This window comes from Ovis aries, chromosome 12 (assembly GCF_016772045.2).
Source record: "Ovis aries strain OAR_USU_Benz2616 breed Rambouillet chromosome 12, ARS-UI_Ramb_v3.0, whole genome shotgun sequence".
Classification (NCBI taxonomy): Eukaryota; Metazoa; Chordata; class Mammalia; order Artiodactyla; family Bovidae; genus Ovis; species Ovis aries.
In genome coordinates, this window is record NC_056065.1 from 75,395,668 (window position 1) to 75,422,127 (window position 26,460).

The following is a 26,460-nucleotide window of genomic DNA, read 5'->3' on the forward strand; positions in this document are numbered from 1 at the left end:
ATATAAATGTACCTATTCTTTTTCAAATTCTTTTGAAATTCATTACTTTTTTGGTTGTTGAAAACTAGATATTTTAGATAACATGTGGTAATGCATATGAATTCTGAATCCTCTCCAATCAAGGGCTTGCTGCAATTGCCAGCGTTTGTTTATTTGTTTAGTGACCAGTGTGGAGTCTGATTTTCCCACAGTATGTAGATTTTGATGACATTGCTTAATTTTTTATTTTTTAATCTGACTTCCTAGGGGTCATCCTTGATTCAGCATAGCTTAGTAGTCAGACAATAACTGATCAGATGTTTTGCTTAAACATATTGACTAAGTAAGGATTTCACCTTTATCTCCAGAACAGTGTGTGGCCTGGGGAAATGCTTACAAAATTCAGGGAATTTACAAGTCTGCTCCACATTTAGCCAAGGACTAGTGTCTCTCTCCGCTTTCTCTGATGGAGTAGTCGTGTGCATATCCATTGACTTCTGACCACTAGCAACAAGGGGCATCTTAGTGGGTACCTTTGGGCTGCCTGCCCCTGTCTCCAAATTGCCCTGTTAAATGGCTGGCTGAGCTGCCATTTTCTTACTTGCCCCAAATAGTACCAGCTAGAGATGCAGGTCTTCCTGGATTATTTATATAATAAACACATACTCTCTGTTGCAGTCTACGATGTCACTGGGGCCGGATTTTTCCAAGCTCTGCTTTCCCTCCAGGCAGCAAAACCTCCAGTCCAGGGGGGTTGCCTGGCCGCCCAGCCTGCAACTTCTGAGCCAGGGTGAAAGAGAGGAGCCAGGGAGCAGTCGCTGTTTTTACTGAATAAACATTTCCCAAGAGTATACTCTTCGACCCATTTCCAGAAACTATAAATGCTTTTGTAGTTTTGTGGGTTTGTTTTTTTTACCCCATTTACTTCTATCTTTGGGGAGAGATTATGTTCAGGTTTTCTCATAGCCATTCTTAAAGTCCCTCCTAAACAAAACGACTTTGAAATATAACCTGCTCAAGATTTTCAGGAAGCTTTATCTGACAAACTTATTCTTGACTAGACTTTCAAAATGTCTACAAATATGAAAACTATCAAGAAGGAACTTAATTCTTTGTGCCTCTTTAAGAGGAACATATAACTGTCAGATTGATGCTGTGTTAAAATGAAGGCTGATGGCCTTCACCTGGCTGGCCCTGAAACAGCTCACTTCTTGGCCAGTAAGAAGAAAGAAGGGGCTTCATCTCTCCTCCTCAGTGGTCCATTTCTGAACCCTTCAAACTGGTAAACTTAGTAAATGCAACCACGAAGACGTTGCACAGCTATTAATAGCATCGTGCTCAAATATCAAATGAAGGATTCAGAGTATTAATGTGAAAACACCGATCAGATATTATTTAGAGGTTTCACATTACCCTGTGTGAACTTTGATATTTACCAAAAGGATTTCAGTACACTGGCTTCCTGGTAATGCACGGAATTCACAGTCATGCTCATAACTGTAAATGAAGCGGCGCTGAGAGGAACACCATCACTGCAGGGCCGATTTTAATTACATGCTGCTAGCCTCACTGGCATGTTGCTTTTAACTCATGTCCTTCTAATCTTATGGATTTCTACTGTGGGGGGACAAGGTAAGTTGAAGCCTGAAAACAGCTCTGAATATTGAGTTCCTCTCTCAAATGTGTGTGTTGTGTGTACATATATTTTTAAATGAATACAGGGGTGAAAATATTGGGAATAAAGGATCATCATTTTTGTTTTTAATGAAAATTATTTTCTAATATGCAATTAAGGGAAAATAGAATGAAACAATTTTTGTATGTTAAGTTATGATATATAAGTAGCCACCAAATACAAAATCTGGAGAGAAACTGAATGTTGAAAAATCTGCATATGATAAAGGTAAAAAAGTGAAGTGCCAATGTAATTCTGTGTGAATGCTGCGACGCCACAGACCAGAAAAAGTATACCAAGGAAGCCTGGACACCTGCAATATGTTTGAATTTTCATAGATTTTTTTAAATTTAAGATTTGAATATTATTAAATTCAGGAATTTCCTATTTCAATCTAATCATCACTTGACAAAGAAGAATCTTTTTTTAACTAAAATATAATTTGATGTACAGTAATATATTAGTTTCAGGTGTACTACAAAGTAATTTGACGTTTGCATGCATACATTATGAAATGGTCATCATGATAATTCTCATAACAATCTGTCCCCAAACAAAGATATTACAGCAGTATCGATTCTATTCTTTCCGCTGTATACTACATCCCTGTGGCTTATTTATTTTATACCTGGAAGTTTGTTCCTCTTAATGTTCGTCAGCTATTTCACCTGCCCACTCTCCACCTTCCTCACCTCTGGCAACCACACGTCTGCTCTCTGATGAGTCTGCCTTTGTTTTGTCTAGTTTCTTTTTGTTTTGCTTTCTGGATTTTGAAATCCTCACATGTAAGTGGGGTCATACAGTTTTTTCTCTGTCTGACTTATTTAGTTAGTAGAATGCTTTCCAGGTCCATCCATGTTGTCACAAATGGCAAGATTTCCTTTTTTTATGGTTGAGTAATATCCCATGGTATGTACAGATACGATATCTTCTTTACCCATTCATTTATCTGTGGACACTTAGGTTGCTTTCAAGTCTTGGCTGTTATAAATAGTACTGCTGTGAAGTTTGAGGTGCATTTATCTTTCTGAATTAGTGTCATCTCTTTTAATGAAACGATAGAGCATATCCTTATTTTCATATGTAATAAAACTAGTGAGATACCAATAAATTATTTGCTTCTTCTGAGCTTTTCAGCAAGGTTTAAAATGAAAAAAGAAAATGTATACCACTTCTCCTTTAATACAAAACACTATGTCTCACAGTATTTTTAAAAATGTCACATCTTGTTTTGTGTTGAAATAAAATCCATCACATCTGAGTAATTGCAAATGAAATATCCTACAAGATCTAGGGTAACTGATTAAACTGTATATGGATGTGGGATTTTAGTCATGTGCTTTACCGTTTGATTTTCAGAAAGTATTTGTTTTGCTCTTTTGATGCTAATTTTTGCAAATAGTTGTTCTCTTTGGGAAAATCTCTTCAGTCCTAACATAAGAAAAAATAAGAACTATAAAATTCCTTCCTTTTATGATCCACCATTGTAAAAGTTGCAAAACATTATTTCTACAGACTTGAAAATTACTCCAGTTTGTTTATACATTTTTCATAGAATTATAATCAGAGGACTATAGTTAGCTAATGGGAAAAAAAGTATTTTTCTCCAGTAACAGATATTGCTTAGTCGATTAAAAATACCAGCTTCTCTGGTTAGCCTAAAGTAAGGATCAGACCTTTTTACAACATCCTCACTAAAAAACTGTATGTATGGGTGTATTTGACTCTTTTTAACCTAGGTGTCTGGTAAATATTGTTTTGAAAACCATCAAGAATGGACATTAAGAAGGGGTTTCTAAATTGAGGGAGGGGAAGCAGAAGAAGATGAATATAAAATATAGTCATGTGTAGAATTTTGACAATCTGAAATCTGAGGGGCTTCCCAGGTGGTTCAGTCGTAAAGAGCCCCTCTGCCAAGCAAGAGATGCAGGTTCAGTCCCTGGGTTGAGAAGATCTCCTGGAGAAGGAAATGGCAACCCACTCCAGTATTCCTGCCTGGGAAATCCCATGGCCAGAGGAGCCCGGCGGGCTGTAATCCATGGGGTTGCAAAGGGTTGACTTAGTGACTGCACAATGACAACATTGTGTAAAAAGTGCAAAAAAATGTTCAAGCTTCAATCTAGTCTCCTAGAGCTTTTAGAGAAGCTCTATCAAAAGTTGTATCGCTCTTAAGTCAGGAGGCCCCAGTCTCCGGGATCTAATGCCTGATGATCTCTGGTGGAGCTGATGCAATAATAACAAAATAAAGTGCATAATAAGTTAATGCACTTGAATCATTCCCGAATCATCACCCTCACCCCCAGCCATGGAAAAATTGTCTTCCCCAAAAGCAGTTCCTGGTGCCAAAAAGGTTGGGGACTGCTGTACAGTTAAGTGATTCGTGAGTTTGTGTTGGTGCTGGAGAAGACTCTTGAGAGTCTCTTAGATTCTAAAGAGATAAAATCAGTCAATCCTAAAGGAAATCAACCCTGACTATTCTTTGGAAGGACTGATGCTGAAGCTGAAACTCCAAAACTTTGGCCACCTGATGAGAAGAGCCCATTCCTTGGAAAAGACCCTAAGGCAGGGAAAGATTGAAGGCAGGGGGAGAAAAGGGTGACAGAGGATGAGATGGTTAGATAGCATCACCAACTCAATGGAGATGAGTTTGAGCAAGCTCTGGGAGATAGTGGAAGACTGGGAATCCATGGGGTTGCAGAGTTGGACATGACTTAGCAACTGAGCAGCAACAACAGCTGTTCATTTGCCTGTTGAGAGACTGGCCGGAGTGCGAAAGAAGCACGCTAACACTTGCATAGTTCAACATTCTTCATGCTTTCAGCAGTAGAATATTTATCAAAGACTATACTGTGCAGCAACAAGTTCAAAAGAAAACGAAAACTCCATGTCTCATTACAATGCATAGGGTCTTATGAGGAAAGCAAACCATGTAAATAAGTAAATAGATTGCAAGGTTGTGTGTGTGTATGTGTGTCCCGTAGGAAATGTACTCCCAAGGTTTTATCAGAATGTCAAGCATTGAGAAATCATTTTCTCCTTTTGGAGTGGGTAACTAGGTAATGGAGACCTATGAAAAGCAGTTATTGAATTAGTGCCAATGCTGAGGTACAAGAGTATTTGCTAAATGCTGAAGAATGAGCTTTGAAGGGCAGGTAAAACAGGGACATTTGGAGGATGGAAGCAAGGTTATTCTTCATAGCAAAGAATATGTAGGTTAAAATGCATGGAAATCGAATACTATAGTTTGACAGGCAGACAAGAAATATCTGTAAAAGAATTATGGGAGGTACTACCATCAGTGAAAGCTTCCCTGATGGCTCAGATGGTAAAGAATCTGGCTGTAATGCAGGAGATCCAGATTCCATCCCTGGGTTGGGAGAAGGAAATGGCAGCTCACTCCAGTATTCTTGCCTGGAGAATCCCATGGACGGAGGAGCCTGATGGGCTACAGTCCATAGGGTTGCACAGAGTTGGGCACACCAAGCAACTCACACTTTCACCATCAGTGTGTGAGGGTTTTTTTTTCCCCCTCCAAAACCATCTAATATAAAATTTTAGACACTTAGATAAGCAACTTCAGATTTCACAAGTGAAATACTGTGGGAATTACTAGCTTCAAATATTGTGCAACGTTGAAAATCACCTCTAGATAAGCGGAAAGGGGAAATTTCCCTGGTTAATTTGTGAGCTGAGTTTCTGTAAGTTGCTTCTTTCTTTTTCCAAATAAAGAGAAAACAAACAAACAAAACACTGCATCTTCAATGTACCAGGAAAATACAGACAAGACAGAGACTTCAGGTGGCGCAACCTAGGACTAGGATACAGAGTAAAGAGAGGAGGCGAGTGGAGATGCCAGCATGTCCTGCACACCAGTGAGGTCTTACTGCTGTCCCACTCTGCTTGGCTCTTAACCTGTGGGAAATTTTCTTCTTGAAGATACTGCAAAGGACATTATATTTCACATGACTCTAACATCTACATTTTTACCTTCACTGACAATGTGCTGTGTGTTAAATCGCTCAGTTGTGTCACTTTTTGCAACCCTATGGACTGTAGCCCGCCAGGCTCCTCTGTCCATGGGATTCTCCAGGCAAGAATACTGGAGTGGGTTGCCATGCCCTCCTCCAGGGGATCTTCCTAACTCAGGGATCGAACCTGAGTCTTTTATGTTTCCTGCACTGATAGACGGGTTCTTTACCACTAGCACCTGTACTCTTCATTAGAGATCTTTCTTTGTTCTTAACTAATTAGGGCGCTGGAGGGCATTAAGCTAAAGGAATTTAAGCTAGCTGAAAGAAAAAAGTATTGATAAGATGATTAAAATATGATTTAATGATTCATAAATGTAGATTCATATTTAATTCTTCAGTTTTGTTTTACTTTTCCCAGGGAGACATTGTGATTTTCCAAAAATAAACCATGGAATTCTGTACAATGAAAAGAAATACAAGGCATCTTTCCCAGTTTCTCTTGGGAAAATTTTATATTATTCCTGTGAATATAATTTTATGTCTCCTTCAAAACACTTTTGGACTCCCATAACATGCACAGAGGGTGGATGGTCACCGACTCCAAAGTGTCTCAGTGAGTAAATGCCTGATGGGGATGAACCGTTTGGGGGGTAGAGAAGGGCGCAGCAGGTGGGGCCCCAGGGTCTTGACAGAGAGTCACAGGGGTCAGGACTAGAGGAGCCAGCAAAGAGGAGAGATGCAGTCCTTCATGTTTTGAGAAGCCTGTTTTGAAAACCAAATGAAGAATGAATATACGAGCTTTCTTTCATGTTGTAAGCTTTAAAACTGATCATTAATATATTTCACTCCTAATATTTATGTCCTAATATTCATTTGTTATCAGCCTGGTCGTAATTTTTTCTTTAAAAAAGTCTTTGTACATATCCATTCTCTTTTGAAATGTATCATTCTCTTGAAAGGAGCACGTAAGGTTTAGCATCTACACTTTTACATTTTCCATAGATTACTTTTTTTGTGCCTAAAATTGTGTCTATATTAATCCTTCAATAAATGTGAAGAGCATACTCAGGAGGTAACAAGTGTACTAACACAGAAAAACAATGGGGGGTGGAATAAATGAGCCAACAAAGGTAATAATAATGGTCTTTCTATAAAAAATATTTATGAGAATTAAGAGAGAAACATTAAAATACTATGCATACCTAGAAAAGTTTATAAAAATAAAATATTTTATTATAAAAACCATAGAACAATGGAGTGAAATGTTAATTTCCTTTTGTGTTTGAAACATATTTGAAAAGTATATATTTCATCAATACAGCAGCAAAACCTAAATTCTTTTAAAATTTTATTTTCATACTTCCTTTTAGCTTTGAAAGTTTTCCATTAAAAAATATTGTAAGATGCAAGTGTATTTTACTCTCGTTTTACCACTTCCATCTGGTACATTAAACAACTTTTGGTCCTTAGGAGTGTGTTTCTTTCCTTTTGTGGAAAACGGTCAATCTGCATCTTCGGGACAAACATACCTGGAAGGCGCCACTGTGCAAATTACCTGCAATAAGGGCTACAGCCTCCCGGATGACAAGGGCAGCATTACCTGTGCTGAAGGGGGCTGGTCCTCCCCCCCTGAATGCATCTCCACCAGTAAGTGAAATGCCATCTTCTCCAATCCTGGAATATGTTGTGATTTTTTTAAAAAGAAATAAACCTATTGTCACGTCTTAAATAGAGATTTCACCACTTGCTTTTATCTTACACATTTGTTTTTTAGTTAAAGCTGTCTCTGAATGGATGCACAAATAACATAGTTTGCCTACGCAAATCAAACAAATATTAAACAAGAATATAAGCACTTGCAGATAGTACCTTTACATGAAAGTAATATCCATTTTTTGTGTACAGTGCATTAAAATTATCATGTTAGCTGAGAATAAATATCTAGAAAACTAAAATATTAAAGAGAAAAGAGTCCAATACCAGTTAAAATGTCTTATAACTAAGGCAATTATTAATAATGAACCTTTTGTGTTAATATTAAATTCACATGCTTGATTCAATAAACGATTTCTAGGTTTTAAAAATTTTGTACTTGTGAGAGTTATGTCTGTCACTGATTTAAAATCTGGAAAACAATTCCTTTGGAAACTATAACATGGCAGCATCTTCCAGACCTCTGGAATCATCATAATAATTTATAATCATCTTTCTATTATATAAAATCTATAATAATTTATAATCATCTTTCCAGTTTCCTATAGTAACTCTATGCCTGCACGGTGTATTCAAGGAGACGTAAAAACTTCTCTAGCTGTTTCTCACCATAGTACCAACTCTTTGTTACTCGGCCCTATAAATTCTAGCTGCCAGGGCCTCCAAAACCCTTATCTCCCTCTTCTCATCTCAGAAAAACCACAGGACTCTGCCTGGCTTCTCCTCCTTGGGAGCTGGGATGCTCACAAAGATATGCTTTGGGGTTTGGACTTTGCTTATCTCCCTTCTCTTAATCATCAGGGACAGTTTCCTGGAAATGCGTTTTGTCCAGTTTTCCAGCTTTTTAACCAGTGGGAAGAAATCCTGATACCAGCTACTTCATCTTACAGGAAGTGGAGTCTTCTGGTATGCTTTTTAAAAAAGCAATTATGCTATCAAAATCACTTCACATCTTCAATATTTAAATTTAACCTTTTAGGAAACAGACTCTTTCTAAAACAGCTTGAAGGACAACAGTGTTTCAGTAAACAGTGAGGCCATGGTTTCTTAACAATTACAGAGGGCTTAAACATGACCAATATTTGCCAAAAACATAAAATAAAAGAACAAATCTATTGACATCATATCTGAAATGTCCAGTGACCGAAAAGGGTTCATGTTGTATAAGCTTCACTTATGGTGCAAATGTTTTTGCAACCCATTTAATGGGGTGATGGCAACCGAAGTCCAAGGACTGAGTTTCAAAGCTTGACAGCTCCGTCTGAGCACTGCCGACTCACAAGGAGATCTAGACCAGTGAGGAAACTTAAGCAAAGGGCTCAATTTGTTGCAAATCATTCATAATTCTTTACAGGAAATTATTAAATAACTGAATTGGATTTCTCTTGGGCATACCAAAACTCTCTGGTCAGAGTTCTTTCCTTGCTTTTTCTAGAGCAACACATTTATTTTTAATGTGCCTTATTCTATGTAAAATATTTTATATAGTTTCCTAAAATATTTTCTTTGAGGTTTAACAAACTAAAAATGTGGGTTGCAAGAATAGTTCTAGGCTGTGGTTTTCCTGAAAGGCTTTATGTTTTTCTTTTTATAGTCATATTCATTGATTTATTATGAAAAATCTTAATAAATTTTCATATTTTCCTTTTTTTCAGAAAAATGTTTAAAAACAGATATTGTAGTTGCCAATGGGTTTTTTTCTGAGTCAGAATATGCTTATTCTGTAAATAAAGAAACACAATATAAGTGTAAACCAGGATACATGACAGCAGATGGGAAAACTTCAGGGACAGTTCGATGTTTGCAAGGTGGATGGTCAAGTCAACCCACTTGTATTAGTAAGTAATTTTATACTTTACTATGCATCTTTCTGAACCCACAACGTGGAAGTTTACTCCAACTTTTCTTTTTGCTTCTTCAGAGATTAGATGGCACCATGTAAAATGATGTCAAACTCATTTTTTAAAAATATATTGATAAAATACAGGAATACTTCTATACCACATTGATTTAACTTCTTTGGTTATGTTTTTCCATGTCTCCAAAGGAGATAATCCTTCTCTTAAGCCTATTTTTTTTTCCCCTAGAATAAATGCCATTATTTTGAAAATGGAAAAAAAAAACAACCCCTAATTAGATTTATAAAGCTTCACACCTGCATGCTCAGTCATCTCTGACTCTTTGCAACCTTATGGGCTGTAGCCACCAGGCTCCTCTGTGCCCAGGATTTTCCAGGCAGAAGTACTGGAGTGGGTTGCCATGTCCTACACCATTACAGAGCTTCAGGCAAAGCTGAATTTATTTGAGGCTGAGATCTTTGGGCATTTATCCTTCACCATCTTCAAATTCTCAGTCTCCTGTAGTTGATTACTTGTTCCTTTTAATATAAGTCGTGAGTCCAAGGAACAAGCTTCATCCATGGTGTAGTGGTCCAAGGACACGAATACTGAACTCTTTTCAATCCATCATCTGATGCTCAGAGAAGGAATAGGTCTAGAAATTCTTGTAATTTGTGAATATTTGAGAGGTATGGGTGGGTTTCAGGTTCTGGTTTCTGGGAAACTTACATTAACAATGGATTTCTTATTGTTACAGGTTTTCTTAGGGATACAAAATGATAAATCAGTACTCTATCATCAAGTTAGGAGGCACAGGAAAAAACCTTTAATTTGGTAGAATTTGAAGTTATATAGGGCTGCGTTGGTGGCTCAGATGGTCAAGAATCTGCCTGAATGCAGGAGACCTGAGTTTGATCCCTGGGTCAGGAAGAACCCCTGGAGAAGGAAATGGCAACTCACTCTAGTATTCTTGCCTGGGAAATCTTATGGACAGAGGACCCTGGTGGGCTACACAATCCATGGGTTTGCAAAGAGTCAGACAAGACTGAGGGACTAAAACTTTCACTTTTCTTAGGCAGAGGAGCTCTCCAAATGATGAAAATGTGCTTATATTATTCTCATATTTTTATAAAATAAATATGAAATTTATTTTAAGCAACTGGATGTGTAAAAATTTGCGTTTGGTGCCAGCTGTCTTGGTGAATTATCAGTTCAGTTCAGTCGCTCAGTCGTGTCCAACTTTTTGCGACCCCATGAATCACAGCACGCCAGGCCTCCCTGTCCATCACCAACTCCCAGAGTTCACTCAGACTCACGTCCATCGAGTCCGTGATGCCATCCAGCCATCTCATCCTCTGTCGTCCCCTTCTCCTCCTGCCCCCAATCCCTCCCAGCATTAGAGTCTTTTCCAATGAGTCAACTCTTCGCATGAGGTGGCCAAAGTACGGGAGTTTCAGCTTTAGCATCATTCCCTCCAAAGAAATCCCAGGGCTGATCTCCTTCAGAATGGACTGGTTGGATGTCCTTGCAGTCCAAGGGACTCTCAAGAGTCTTCTCCAACACCACAGGTCAAAAGCATCAATTCTTTGGCGCTCAGCCTTCTTCACAGTCCAACTCTCACATCCATACATGACCACTGGAAAAACCATAGCCTTGACTAGACGGACCTTAGTCGGCAAAGTAATGTCTCTGCTTTTGAATATGCTATCTAGGTTGGTCATAACTTTTGATCATTTTTGTGAATGATCAGCCAGGGATAAAGAAGCAGACAACACAGGGGCCATTTTTGACTTATTTATGTAACAGTGATTTTTAGAGAATTTGATAATGAAGAAAAGAATGTGCAAGTAAACACAGTTTTTACTTTTTAGTAATTATATCAGAAGAACAAGTTACCACTGGCTGTTCCTCTTCTTTAAACATGTACTTAACTTTTAGAAATTGGATACATTAAAGCAATAAAATAATGGAATAAACTGGAGCTAATTACAAAAATGACACTGATGCTAGTAAATGTAAAAATTGAAGTTTAAAAAATTAAAGTTTCAAAATTATTAGGTGAAATTATTTCAAGGTGTTTGAAGTCAGGAAAGTGGGTTAGTGATTGGAAGGGGTCATAAAAGACTTTGAAAATGTGAGTAATACTCTCTTTTTTTACCTGGAGGGTAATTATAGAGGTGTGTTGATTTTGTAATAATTTTCTGAATTTACACTGCTTACGTTCTTCTACAAGCTTTTTCTACTTCAGTAAGTTCATTAGAACATGGTATTAGAAGAGAGTTTCCCAGGAACAGCTTCACATCCCTGGTGGTCCAGGCTTTCTGAACAAAGACCACTGGCAGACCCGGGTAAAGGATAATTAAACAGCAGAGACACCTTGGAAGTTAGAAGCAGTTTGCACGTACAGCAAGATTTAGGGGCATCTCTCTAGGGTTATTTGCTGACATTCCAGAGTAGTGAAAACTTAGGGACCTTCCTCTCTCTCCTGAGGGGGAAGAGATCAGTATACCAATTACCATATAAGAACTGGTTTCATAATTTTGAGATTCCTTCCCTATGGACTTCCATGGTAGCTCAGACGGTAACGCGTCTGATGACAATGCGGGAGACCCTGGTTCGACCCCTGGGTCAGGAAGATCCTCTGGAGAAGGAAATGGCAACCCACTCCAGTACTCTTGCCTGGAAAATCCCATGGACGGAGGAGTCTGGTGGGCTACAGTCCATGGGGTTGCAAAGAGTCAGACACGACTGAGAGACTTCACTTTCACTTTCATTAGAATATATACGGTAGCTGATAGAACTACATATATATGTGTTAAGTTGCTTCAGTCATATCCGACTCTTTGGGACCCTAGGGACTGTAGCCTACAAGGTACCTTTGTCCATGGGATTCTCCAGGCAAGAATACTGGAGTGGGTTGCCATGCCCTCTCCCAGAGGATCTTCCTGCCCCAGGAATCAAACCAGTGTCTCAGTTTCCAATATTAGCAGGCAGGTTCTTTACCACTAGCACCAACTGGGAAGCCATATATATATATATATATATATATATATATATATATATTTACAATCATTATATATTATTTATATATTTATATATAATATATAAGATATAGATTATATAATACATAATATAATAGAAAATATATAATATATATTTTAAAGAAAAACTTACCCGGAAATAGATATATAAGGAAAATGTAACTAAAACCAATTTTTATTAAATTTTTATTACTGGTGATTTCTATCAGGACATTTATTTATCAGAACCCACTCCAGTACTCTTGCCTGGAAAATCCCACGGACGGAGAAGCCTGGTAGGCTGCAGTCCATGGGGTCGCTAAGAGTAGGGCACGACTGAGCAACTTCACTTTCACTTTCATGCACTGGAGAAGGAAATGGCAACCCACTCCAGTGTTCTTGCCTGGAGAATCCCAGGGACAGAGGAGCTTGGTGGGCTGCCGTCTATGGGGTCGCACAGAGTCGGACACGACGGAAGCGACTTAGCAGCAGTAGCAGCAGCAGCAGCAGCAGCAGCAGCAGTGATCATTGAAGGTCAGTGTTGGCTTGTTGTGTGCTTGGAAGTAGAAATAAAATTTTGATTTTTAATTTGCCCCAGAGTCCTGTGACAGGCCAGTATTAGTGAATGCCAGAGTCAAGAGTGATGTCACATGGTTTCAGCTCAATGACAGGCTGAACTACGAATGCCACGCAGGCTATGAAAACCAAGATGGACGCACCACAGACTCCATAGTGTGTGGTGAAGATGGCTGGTCCCATTTGCCCACATGCCGTGGTAAGAACTTGCTTCTCTGGAAAATAAAAACAATGATGGATAGGTTTCTTTTTAGTAGGCTTTCTAGAAAGAGTTTCCCTGATAGCTCAGCTGGTAAAGAATCCACCCGCAATGAGGGAGACCTGGGTTTGATCCCTGGGTTGGGAAGATCCCCTGGAGAAGGGAAGTCTACTCACTCCAGTATTCTGGCCTGCAGAACTCCATGGACTGGAATGGAATGGAGAATTCCATTAAATTAACAATAACAATACATGAAACTGGGTAGATTAAATAATATTTCTGAGATTACTTAATTAGAAGATATTCCTCTATATTTTTTTGATGTGTGCCTGATCTATTGAGAGTGCTTGTTTTGTCTTGATTGTCATTTATATTTTTACATGTGAATTTCAATATAGAATCTTATAAATGAACCATTAAAAATAGAAGGTTAAAAGAGAAAGCCACACACATATATTCATTTATATATCCATTTCTAATTGAATCAGAAGGTATTCACAATGGTTTAGTTTTTCCATACATGTAGGTTGACCTGAAATAAATGGGCGTCAGTTATTTTTCCAGCAATGAGTTTATTTGGGATCAGCAGAGAATTTCAACTTGGCATCTGCAACCATGAAGAGTCACATGCAAGTCCCTGCATGGCAAGAGAAGGAGAATTTTTTTATAGAGAAGAAAAGGAAGCGGGAGGGCTATGTAGACAGTGGCTTTTCATTGGCTGAGTCCTTTCAGGAAAGAAGAGCCTTTCTTCTTCCTGTTGGGCTCGGCTATCTTCATGGAGCATGAGAAAATTCTGGTCTCCTGGCTTTATTGAATTGAGGTTTCTGTTAATATTTAACAAGTAATACAGTATTTTACATTTTACAGGGTATAATGGAAAGATTCAGAAAACCTAGAGGCAACTTAGCCATGTGTTTTTGAAAAAGTTTTGATATTTAGTTCCTTATTTATAAAATTAAGAATTGCATTTTAATGTTCCATCCTGCTTAAAATGTATTAGATATGTTTTATTCAGGCATTCCAGCTATCTACTTTTTAAACATATTTATCATCTTTTATGTGAAAGTGTAGTGAAATACATTATATTTTAATTTTTATTTCTCAAAAGATGGATTTTCATGTCCTTTGACTGAACGTTATTCTTATTCTATAAGTAAATTATAAAAGTTAAGTTTTTATTATTAACTAAACAAAGTAAATATTAATAATTTATAAGTAACTTCTCAGAACTTGTCTATAACAATCCTAAAGAGACTCTTATACAAAATTTTACCTGGATGCTCAACTGACTAGTTTTTCCAACACATACTTGCTGAATATAAATCTTTTAAAAGGCAAGAATATATGCTGCTCTGTATGTGAAGCTCCCTGAATCTTATTTTTACATTGAAAATGTTAACTTCATTTTTGCAATGATTATTTCACATGTATTCATTTACTTTAATTCTACTTTTAGAAATAGAATGTCATCTTCCATTTTTAGAAGCAAATGTAGATGTTTATCCAAAGCAAGAAAAATACAAAGTTGGAGATGTGCTGAAATTTTCCTGCAGACAAAGACTTAAAAGAGTTGGGCCGGATTCAATTCAATGCTACCAATTTGGATGGTCACCTAATTTTCCAACATGCAAAGGTCAATGTTTATTTTAGCATTGATGAAATAAGAATTAGATTTTTATATTAAATCCATGTATTTTATTGGCTCTTGTATTTATAATCTGACAAACTGCAAAAAATGCAGGAGGAGGGGCGATAGACCATGTAATTGAGTTGCATAGCTTGTTTATAAATTATTTTTGTCAAGGGGTAATTCTACCTCGTGTTTTGAAATATATAAAGGGATTTTAAAGATCAAAATATTGTAGCTGAGGTGAAGAAGTGCTAGTGTTTTTTCTCCTTAGTGTTGTTAAAAATATAATTTAAAAAATATTACTTGGCCCTTGTTATATTTTTATTAAGAGAATAATTAAATCATTGTAAAAATGGTTTACTCGATATAAAACAATGACAATTTGTGACTTGCTTCAGATGACATTATTTTCATCAAGTTTTTGATCAAATTATTTTAGTGTTTATGCTGCTGTTTAATTGCTAAGTCATGGCTGACTCTTTGCCACCCCATTACTGTAGCCCACCAGGCTCCTATGTCCATCAGATTCCCCAGGCAGGAATACTGGAGTGGGTTGTCATTTCCTTCTCCAGGGAAATCCTCCTGACCCAGAGATCAAACCCACGTCTCCTGCTTGGCAGGCGAATTCTTAAGCACTGAGCCACCTGGAAGCCCAGGTGTTTATAAATATGTCATAAAGTGTATGTGTGTATCATACCATGTACTTGATATTTATGTAACAGCCTGGTTCTATAATAAATAACTTGCAATATATTGGTATTTGAGGACAACCAGGATATTTGGATATAGAAAGAATAAAAGATTATAGTAAACACTATTGCTAGTTTGAAGAAATATAATAAGATATTTTATAAATGTAAGTAAATGTCCTTATTTCTTATATAGGGAGTCTGAAGAATTTAGAAGTAAAATCTCACTGTTTATCATTTATTTTAAATGACTTCACAAAAAATTAAGTTCAGCAAACTGTGCAAAATGTAACATTTATATATCTAGGTGATCAGTATATGTGTTCATTATGCATTTTTCTTCTTTAATTTATTCAGAATTATTCTTACTAAAAACTCAAAATTTGAGAAAGAGAATAGCCAATACCCTATATACACTGTAAAAACAAACCTGAAAAAAATAAGAACGTGGTATAAATGTAATTTAGTTCTAGATCAAACAAAATCGGAACTCCGTTACTTGCAATATTTAAGACTATTTAAGCATTATTTACACAGTTTATTTCGTGTTAGGGCAAGTGCGGTCCTGTGGTCAACCTCCTCAACTGCCCAATGGCAAACCGAAACACGTAAAACAAGAAAAATACGAACACAGTGAAATGGTGGAATACGATTGCAGCCCTAACTTTGTAATGAAGGGGCCTAAGAAAATACAATGTATGGATGGAGAGTGGACAACCCTGCCCACATGTGTTGGTAAATAGATGTTCATGTTTAAACAGGACAGTTACTTCTACTTTGTTTGTATGTATAAATACATATGTAAAAAGATAAAATATTTTAAAGGTAAAGCATATTTTTCATGACATTTTTTTAGAACCGGGGAAAGCGTGTAGATTTATGCCTCAGCTTGAGAATGGCTATAGCCAGCCCTCTGTCCCTCCCTATAGACATGGAGTTTCAGTGGTGTTAAGTTGCAGAAATGCATATACAATGATTGGGAATACTACAGTTACTTGTATTGATGGAATATGGACCGAGCTTCCTAAGTGTGTTGGTGAGTATATGTTTCTCCATTTTACATTTGATTGTTTATAACTTTTAAAAATCAATAAATATATTTAAAGCAGCACATGCTGGTGCCCACCAGATAATAAATTATTAGGATGTAAGACACTTATTGCTTGCTGTTAATTACTTAGTAAACTGAATGGTTAAGGATTTCTTTTGATCTACGAATATTGTGCAAAATTACTGAGACGCTTAGTATCTGTGTATCAAGAACATTTGCAACCTCTGCTTCAGATGAATTCCAGACTGCTTTTTCCAGCTATCTTCTGCTCCATCCCGCCTTCACCACGTGATGAAGCTATGCAGACGGATTGCTTTTTTAAGCTTCTGGAAAGCCATGCTTTCTTTCTTTCTTTCTTTCTTTCTTTTTTTTAAAAGGAAACAACAGAGTGCCTTTGAAAGTATAGTAGTACAGTTTGCATGCAGGGGTTGGCATCGCGTGGACAGATAAGAACAGTTACTGAGTGGAGGAAGGCAAGGGCTTGGGAGATGGTAGAGGCGAAGAGGATTGGCTGAATAAATTACAGCGCATCTGTACAGCAGGATACTGTCTTACATAAACTAGGGTAGAACTTTAAAATGTGACTCCGCAATGCAATGTAGCAATAGATATAAGGGTACATAAGTCCCCTACATACGAACCTTCCAGTTGCAAACTTTCAAAGCCATGTTTTCTGAAAACTCTGGGCCTCTCCTCCCTCTTTACTCTTTTCCTGGGATGTTTTTCTCCATTTTAATCACATGTAAAATGGAGATCACCTTCAAGACTCAACTCAAAATTCTCTCATCTTTCCTGGTTCATTTTCCTCTACCCACAGTCTCATCCTGAAACTCCAGTAGAGTGATAGAGCTTCTCCACTGTGCTATCTGCCTGCACATTTATTATATAAGGTTTATTCCATGTCTTGAACCTAAGACACTTGTCTTCCTGTTTAGATTGTAAAGTACCAGAATAGCAGAGCCCATGTGCGTGGACCCAGAGCCTAATTCGGAGCCTTGGTAACCACTTCAGTTTGTGTAGATTTAAAGCATTTTAAGATTATGTGTCAGTAACTCGTTCGCAATAGCCTTTGGTTGGCATTGCAAAGGCTCCTCCTCTAGGATGTGGTCCATGTGGTGCTAGCCTTCTTTCTTACATCACACCCCTGCACCCTCCTTTCTGTTAGTCTAGGCTTTCTCAGAGACATAGGGAGGCTGTAAATCTTTACTTGACCTTTTAGCTGAGTACATCAACCTGTGCATTCAGGTCTTATGTTAATTTTCTACATATGTTTTATAGATTTCTCATTAATACCATTTTCTGCATAAGTTTCTTCACTAGTCTCTTTGAGGTTTTATTGGTAAATAGGACCTTTTATTACCTTATATATTTGAATAATTATACTATTATATGCAACATAATAACAGATTTTTTAATGTCAATTTTCTTTTCAGCAACCTTGCTGGATTCCCATATTAGTTCCCAGAATAAATGTGGATTTTTTTTATTTCTATTAATGGGCTTCCAAGGTGGTGCTAGTGGTAAAGAATTCACATGCCAAAGACTTAAGAGACACTAATTCAATCCCTTGGTCAGGAAGATCCCTTGGAGAAGGAAATAGCAACCCACTCCAGTATTCTTCCTGGGAAATCCCATGGACAGAGGAGCCTGGAGGGTTACAGTCCATAGGGTTAGGGTTGCAAAGGGTCGGACACAGCTGAGCATCTGAACATTTCTATAAATAATTACTATCTGATCTTTTTTTATTTCATTGCATCAGCCTGGAAAATACCTCTGTTTGGACCCAAAATAAGAACCAAAATAATGATTATGTAGCCTGAGTTATACCCACTCCAATGTTCTTGCCTGGAGTATCCCAGGGACGGAGGAGCCTGGTGGGCTGCTGTCTATGGGGTCGCACAGAGTCAGACACGACTGAAGCGACTTAGCAGCAGCAGCAGCTGCCTCAGTTATAGTACATTGTGGGGTGTTTGGAGTCTCCTCTTAGAGAGAGAGAGACCAGGACCCAGGCCTCATCTCTGCTCTTCCTGTTTTCCTAATTCCCTTAACTCTATCCCAGATTTTCAGATTAGCTTGCTTACATGTTTCCTCCACAGAAGCCATGAGCTTTATTCTAAGTTTTTCTTTTGTCTGTCTGCTCTATTCCCTTGCATCCCAGCAGTCTTTGGACTTTCAGCTACAATGCCAAAGTGTTTGCCAGTTTTTTCCTGACAAAGTCAGTTGCTCAGTAGTGTCTGACTCTTTGTGACCCCAGGAACTGTAGCCTGCCAGTCTCCTCTGTCCATGGAATTTCCCAGACAAGAATACCGGAGTGGGTTGCCATTTCCTCCTCCAGGGGATCTTCCCAACCCAGGGACTAAACCCAAGTCTCCTGCATTGCTGATGGACTCTTTACCGCTGAGCCACTAGGGAAGCCCAGCAAAGTCAGATCCTGGCCTCCTTTGTTCCATTTCCAGCAATCTCAGTATAGTAAAGTCTTTACATTTGAACTTTAAAGACTAGCAGATTCTCTGTTGCTGCTCTTTCAGATTCTAAAGTAGATCACCCAGGCCACTCCTTCCCCATCTCCTTGGCTTTTGGATCATCAACTGGCCCCCTTACTCCTGGGGATGAAAACTCCCGGGGTTAGCTGCTGAACCCCTTTGAGTCTGGCAGCCTGGTCACTGGCCCTCCGTGATTACCCCCTGAGAGGAGCTGTCTCCCATCCTCAGAAAGGTGTAAACTGTATGTGCTCACAGTCACCAATCATGTAGAAGCGAGACACAGACCTCCAATCAGCAGCATCACTTGGGGTCCATTTAAAGTAGGAATTAATGGAGAAAAATTAATGGAGAATTAATTGGAGAAGGAAACAGCAACCCACTCCAGTGTTCTTGCCTGGAGAATCCCAGGGATGGCAGAGCCTGGTGGGCTGCCGTCTATGGGGTCGCACAGAGTCGGACACGACTGAAGTGACTTCAGCAGCAGCAGCAGCAATGGAGAAAAAGGACTTATCAGCAGAGAAGAAGCAGAACCCTCCATGTTTCATTATTCCATCCTTTGACACACGAAGGGGAAGGTCCCATAGCAATCTATGTATTTGCGGACAAAAGCAGGGGAAGCGTAATGCTAAAAACCACCTCCACAAGCAAGAGGCCTTTGGAAGTGCTTGTTTTGAGGGTCCACAGGGGAGGGCTGGCGTGCTGCAGTCCATGGGGTTGAAAAGAGTCAGACACGACTTGGTGACTGAACAACAAAGTGTTATATCAGGGAAGTTCTCCCCAGCACATGCTCTGACTTACTGAGTCTGGGTCTTTGCTAAGCTTCTGAAATATGGGAATAATTGAACCTCAAGGAACATCCAGATTTATCTCTCTTTATTAATACGATACTGCTACAGACTTATTCGTGCATCATCTCTTTTTATTACTTGAATGCTTTGAAAATATTTCTTCAGCATGATTTAGTGGGTACCTTTTCTTGCCTTTAAGCATTAGGCTGAATGTAGCTACATGAGGACTGACCTTTAGTCAAACCCCTGGACCTAAGCAGCCCATCTTGCACTCTCATCTCCCAAGACTTTCTGATCCTTTTTTTTTGTCATTCAAACACAGGCTACAGTTTTTTGCTTTCTTTTACTTTTTTTGACAGCACAGCCTACCTCATGCAATGAAATGAAGAATAATTTCATAGGATGACACGTAAATGCATCAAGCATAATTTAATGATATCGTAAATACGTCAGATATTTTATTGAAATGTTGCTTAGTTTCTGTTTAATAGTCTTATTGTGTACGGATGTCTTCCTTTTTTCATAGCAACAAACCAACTTAAGAGGTGTGGAAAACCAAGGTTTTATGTAAGAGGACAGTTAAGTTCATATACGCATGAATTTAATCACAATGCCAGAGTAAGTTACAAATGTGCTGGGAAGAGTACATACGTACAGACAGTCTGCATCAACGGGAAGTGGGACCCTGAACCAGACTGCCTAGGTAAGAGTTATTTGAAAGACTTTGTAGATCCTTTGCTTCTTTACCAGAAAAATGCTCTTGAAATTAACATGCTTTTAAATTAAATTATTTACTGTGATATATAACCATAAAATTGGAAGGTAGTTAGAAACTGCTCGTAACCATGGACAGCGGAGCCTGGCAGGTGCTTAGAGAAGGTAACTGGTGGCCAGTTTTTCTATATACCAATATTATACTCATTGATGATTATGGAATAAAAAGAATTTGAAATGTAGGACAGACTAAGAAAATTTACCACTTAAAGACTCATTTCGAAAGAGATCATATCAAATATACATGATGGAATACTAACTCCTAACGGAAGAGTATAATGGCTGGGACTTAGCTAGTGGTGCAGTGGTCAAGACTTTGCTTTCCAATGCTGGGAATATGGGTTCCTAACCCGGTCCAGGATCTAAGATCCCGCATGCCTCAGGGCCAAGAAACCAAAACATAAAGCAGAAGCAATATTGTAACAAATTCAATAAAAACCTTAAAAACTTTCTGGGTATGATGGCATTAGAAATTGTGAAAGAGAAAAATATTTGAATATATAATTAAATTTAAATAATGATTTTAAGAAGATAAGTTAACTATAATTTGTCTAAAACAACTAAAATTTTTCATTTTTATTAAATATTTTATTTTTCAACATATTTTTATTTTTTTATATTAGGAAGTGACTATTCTGAGAGTTTCAAGAACTTGTTATATGCCTGTGGAATGTTTACTTAAATTAACCAGCTATGTATAGTTCACTGTTACATTCCCAGTATTAAGACTCAATAGATCAGTTTCATAACCACAAAGAAGTAATATTTAAAAGTAATAATGAAATTGACCTCCTCTTCTATCTTTCATTTTGTGAAATAATTTACTTCCAAATAACCTAATGGAATAGTATTTAAAATACTAAGAAGTGTATTATAATTATAAACATACAGTAAAACCTATGAGATGCACAATAAACAAAGTTTAGAGTGACATTCAGAGCCTTAAATGCATATTTTTTAGGAAAAAATAAACGTGTATGTGTGTGTGTATATATATATTAAATAAATATATAGCTAGGGGAAAACATACATTCCAGATATTAAGAAGAGAAAGGAATAATCAAAGTAAAGGCAGAAGGAAGTGAATGAAATAGAATATTTTACTTACAGTTGATTCCGTAAGTAAAACTAATTCTTGAAAAGATTAAGCAGACCTGTCTAACCAAATTTACTCTAATTAAGAAGAATGGTGAGAAGTCTGAAAAAAGTATTCTGCAACCAAAAAAGTAGATGAAAATACAAATTTAGGGAAATAGGAGAATACCATTTTTTAAAGTAAAGAAATTTAGGGACTTCCCTGGTGATCCAGTGGTTAGGAGTCTGCACTTTCACTGCTGAGGGCAAAGGTTCAAATCTCTGGCTGCGGAACTAAGATCCTGTAAGCTACGTGGTGCAGTAAAAAAAACACAAATCTTTATTTGCAGAGAAGCAGCACTTGACAGCAGCCTGTGCCCTGGGGGCGGGATGCGCCGAAGCAGGGCACCCCCGCAAGTCCTGGTCAGGAGGTGGGCCTGCAGCTCTAACCACAGTGCTCCGGCGTTAAGGTGACCATTTACAGTGTTTCCCTAAGAACAAGTCCACTGACCGAAACAGAGTTAATTCCTGCTCAGACAGAGGCATTCTAACCACATCCACCAGCAGGCACTGTTCTGTTTAGAAGAAAATGCAGATGATAAAAACGCAGATTTTGACCCTCCCTCCCATCTCCCTCCCCACACCCCACCCCTCTAGGTTGTTACAGAGCCTCTGTTTGAGTTCCTTGGGTCAGACAGCAAATTCCCACTGGCTATCTATTTTACATATGGTATTGTAAGTCTCCGTGTCACGAACTCCATACATCTCTAGAGGGAGGTTCAAGAGAGAGGGGACATATGTATACCTATGGCTGATTCATATTGATGTTGGCAGAAACCAACAGAATTCTTTAAAAAATTATCCTTCAATTAAAAAATAAATGTAAAATAAAAATAAAAGAATAGGTGGTCAAGGGAAGCCTTGGCTGGTTCTGTCATTACTGTTGCTATTTAAATTTTTGTTGTTGTTGTTCTAACGTGTTTGAATCACATGCACATAGCTTTCTTGAATCATGCGGGTTAGCTAGAAAAAATTGTAAGGGTTAATTTGAAAAATTATGCAAGAGTACTGACAGCATAGTGAGTAGGGGCACCTGAGAAATTTTAAATCAATTATTATAACACAGACGCGCTTTTTAAACCAAAAACTATGTTAACATAAAATACAGGTATTACTATAGCACAGTATATGTTGTTGTAGTTTAGGTGCCAAGTCGTGTTTGACTCTTTGCGACCCCATGGACTGTAGCCCACCAGCCTCCTCTGTCCATGGGATACTCCAGGCAAGAATACTGGAGTGGGTTGCCGTACCCTCCCAGAGGATCTTCCTGACCCAGGGATCGAACCCAAATCTCCTTCACTGGCAGGCGGATTCTTAAACCACTGAGCCACCAGGGAAGCCCAGCGTTGTATACACTATATGTATATGTATATATATATATATATATGTGTGTGTGTGTGTGTGTGTGTGTGTGTGTGTATGTATGCAGAGAAAGGGAGAGAGAGAGTTAGTTATTGGATGTCCCATTACACTGAAATGTCATCTTGTTGAGCTGTTTTTCCTTAGCTTTTATTAATCAAATAATACAATTTTTTTGTAGGAAAAAAGATACAACTGTGCCCACCTCCACCTCAGATTCCTAATGCTCAGAACATGCTAACCACAGTGAATTATCAGGAAGGAGAAAAGGTCACTGTTCTCTGTAAAGAAAATTATGCATTTCTGGAAGCAAAAGAACTTGTGTGCAAAAGTGGACAATGGCAGTCCTTACCACTCTGTGTAGGTCAGTATTTGTTTCTAAATAATGTTGTTTGAAAAGAGATAAATCTTTAGATAAATCTTTGCTTTATCTAAAGAACAGGAAAAAACCTTATGACCTATTTATTACACAATATTCTGAAGCATTAAATTGTCATCTAGTTACCCAATTCTGCCCATGTTTTAAACTGTTTCTCTGAGATGTATCTCCAACAGTGACCAGAGAAGAAACGGGTTTGAGACCTTCACTGGAAACTCAATTCTATTCATCAGAATTATTCAATATCCAGCGTTAAGATGTAGAGCGGGCAATCTGAGAGTGGTCAAGGCTAGGGTTTGAATTTGGTAATTGCTGCTGGAGAGATGATATGAAAGCTTTGGGATGGGCTGGGAACACATGAAGAGTTTACATATCTAAACAAGAGAGAAAGAGGTGGGCAAAGAGGAGCAGCCAAACAAGGTTGCAGGAGATAAACTAGGGAAGGTTGCTAAAATAATTCCAGGACCCAATTGCAATGTGGGGGTGCTACTCCTCATTCTACAAGCAAGTGCCCTACAATTGGACTCAGTTCTGACACTGTCTACCCAGAGACAGCCTCGGATCTCACAGGCTAAGGACCCAGTCTTACAAGACTGCTCCCTGCGGCCCCAGTTCAGATGCCGGTTCCATGTCCAGGTTGTGACCTGTGCTTCTGACCGACCAGGTATAGATGAAGTTTTCCATGACCCTCTCCTTGGGTTCCATTACTTTGCTGGAGCATCTCACCACACTCAGAAGCAGTCTACTCACTAGATCACCATTTATTATAAAAGAGGACACCTCGGGAACAGCCAGATGAAAGCTATGCTCAGGACAAAGTGTGGGGAAGGGTGCAGAGCTGCCATGCCCCCTCCAGGCGTGGCTCTTCCCGCATCTTCCCACGGGAAGCCCTGTGGACCCTGTCTTTTGGGGAGTTATGGAAGCTTCAGTACGTTGGCACCATTGATCACATCTGTGGCCATGGGTGATGGATTTGACCTCCAGCCCCTCTGCCCTCCCTGCAGGTCAGGGTGGGACTGAAAGTTTCAGCCTTCACATGGTGGTTCTCCTGGCAACCAGCGCATCCTTGTGTTATCGAAGGGCTTTCCAAAAATCACCTCATTGATGGAACAAAAGGCACTTTGATTGCTTTCCATCTTTAGGAGATTCCAAGGGTTTCCAGAGCTCTGTGCAAGAAGCAGGAGTCAGACCAAGTGTTTGCTTCTTTTTAGAAATCACAGCACCACAACTGGTGTCCCAGAAGCAACGCCAACGGCATAAGTTAAAAAAAGTAACTTATTTTAAAATGTTATTTGACAGGAAGGCAGACATTTCAAAGACTGCTTAGGACTAGGCAAGATGCCTGAGAATTGAACAGCGGATTTAACAAAGAGCCTAGCCCGGTGCTCTGTGATGACCTAGAGCGGTGGGTTGCGGGCAAGGGAGGCTCAAGAAGGAGGCGATATATGTATCATCATGGCCGATTCGTGTTGTCTGGCAGAAACCAGCACAACACTGTAGAGCAATTTTCTTCCGATTAAAAGATTTCAGCTAGGAGGAAGGGAAGAAAATGGAGATAGAGATGAAACAACAACAGCAGTGGATTCAGCTACCTGAAAATCATGGGTAACTTTGCTTTCATCTGATGAAGCTGTGGCTTTTTCAGTGCATTTCTATGCTGGTTACAGATTCAGCAGAGGAGACACTGGTGACACAGCAGAAAGAGGACAATTCATGGGGCAGGGCCTTTGCTGGTGTAGAGGATATAGAATCCAAAGTCCACATGGAGTTGGTTTGAGAAAAGAGCAGGGACAAGAAATGAAAGAGGAGAGAGAACAAATTATTTGTGATCAGCTGTCTGAGTCGGTCCCTCCGTATCTGTAGCTTCTGTGACCGTGTAGGGAGATCACTCAGTACCATGGAACTTATTCCAGCCGATCTTAACATGAGTTGAAACGTGATGGACAGAGAAAGAGGCCCATGCTATTGTTTGGAGTTAAAAAAGTAAACACCGAAGAGTATGTCTACAAGTCATTTCAGTAAAATTAAAAGTTCATGACCATAACTGATAGCTCCATGTTGTTTGCATAACAGTAACAGTTGCCCCAGAGAATAAAAATGGGAAGGGAGTTACTTATTTTTACCTTTCCTCTGTAATTAAACATTTGTATGGGGAAAGGTGAGATAGACCAGAGGTTTATTCACTAGTCCATCAGGCTTTAAATAAAAACAGTTTTTAATACTTACATAACCTTATATATGGGCTTCCCGGTGGCTCAGCGGTAAAGAATCCACCTGCGATGCAGGAGATGATGGGCTCGGTCCCTGGGTCAGGAAGATCCCCCGGAGGAGGGCATGGCAACCCACTCCAGTATTCTTGCCTGGAGAATCCCATGGACAGAGCCTGGCGGGCTATGGTCCATTGGGTTGCAAACTGTCGGACACGACTGTAGAGACTGACCACACAAGCGTGCCCTGATGTATGCTTAATACTCATTTTGTGTGTGTTTTATTTTAGGGTGAAAGAAAGCATTATAGTTGTATTCCAGTTATCAGGTTGCATGATAGAAATTTTATAATGAGCTATTTGGACTCTTGAACATCATGTAAATAAGATATTGAAGATATGATATATGGAACTCACTTTATTCCATTTATACTGCAATACTAATATTTTTTTAACACTTGCATGTCATCTTCCAGAGTCTGCACAATATTGTGGGCTGCCTCCGCCTATTGACAATGGAGACATCACCTCCTTCCCCTTATCAGCATACTCTCCAGGGTCGGTGGTCCAGTACCGCTGCCAATCTTTCTATGAGCTCCGGGGGAACCTGACTGTGACGTGCAGAAATGGACAGTGGTCAGAACCACCCACATGCATTGGTGAGTTCTTTATATTTTCCTGGAGTCTGAAACTTGATGTTTATAGAATTTTCATGGACTAATTTTGTAGGATAATTTTTACTTAAATTTCATTCAGCCAAAAACTTGTTAACAAGTGTAGGTATATAACTGCACATTAAAAAAAAAAATCTGCTTTATTTAAAGCAGAGTGGAAAAAAAGTTTCTTTAAATGATAAATCGGGACTTTCCTGGTGGTACAGGGGATAAGAATCTGCCTGCCGATGCAGGGGACATGAGTTCGAGCCCTGATCTGGGGAGATTCCACATGCTGAGGAACAACTAAAGCCCCTAGGCTGACTTCTGAACCTGTGCCCCT

The 26,460-nt window shown here is 38.8% G+C and overlaps 1 protein-coding gene across 3 annotated transcripts in view; it reads left to right on the forward strand.

Moving 5' to 3' along the window:
- The first annotated feature begins 1,472 nt into the window (after window positions 1–1,472).
- The window catches only part of CFHR5 (complement factor H related 5), a 28,269-nt gene continuing 3,281 nt past the window's right edge, over window positions 1,473–26,460 (forward strand). The window contains exons 1-11 of one of the 3 annotated variants that reach the window (XM_042229283.2): window positions 1,473–1,611; window positions 6,044–6,238; window positions 7,096–7,272; window positions 8,994–9,176; window positions 12,795–12,971; window positions 14,428–14,604; window positions 15,843–16,025; window positions 16,147–16,326; window positions 20,139–20,315; window positions 23,061–23,243; window positions 25,941–26,123. In XM_042229283.2, the coding sequence (XP_042085217.1) occupies window positions 1,554–1,611; window positions 6,044–6,238; window positions 7,096–7,272; window positions 8,994–9,176; window positions 12,795–12,971; window positions 14,428–14,604; window positions 15,843–16,025; window positions 16,147–16,326; window positions 20,139–20,315; window positions 23,061–23,243; window positions 25,941–26,123 (1,873 nt within the window). In that variant the 5' untranslated portion in view covers window positions 1,473–1,553. The remainder of the gene's footprint in view (window positions 1,612–6,043; window positions 6,239–7,095; window positions 7,273–8,993; window positions 9,177–12,794; window positions 12,972–14,427; window positions 14,605–15,842; window positions 16,026–16,146; window positions 16,327–20,138; window positions 20,316–23,060; window positions 23,244–25,940; window positions 26,124–26,460) is intronic. The other 2 variants (XM_042229285.2, XM_042229284.2) reach the window with 2 other exon arrangements.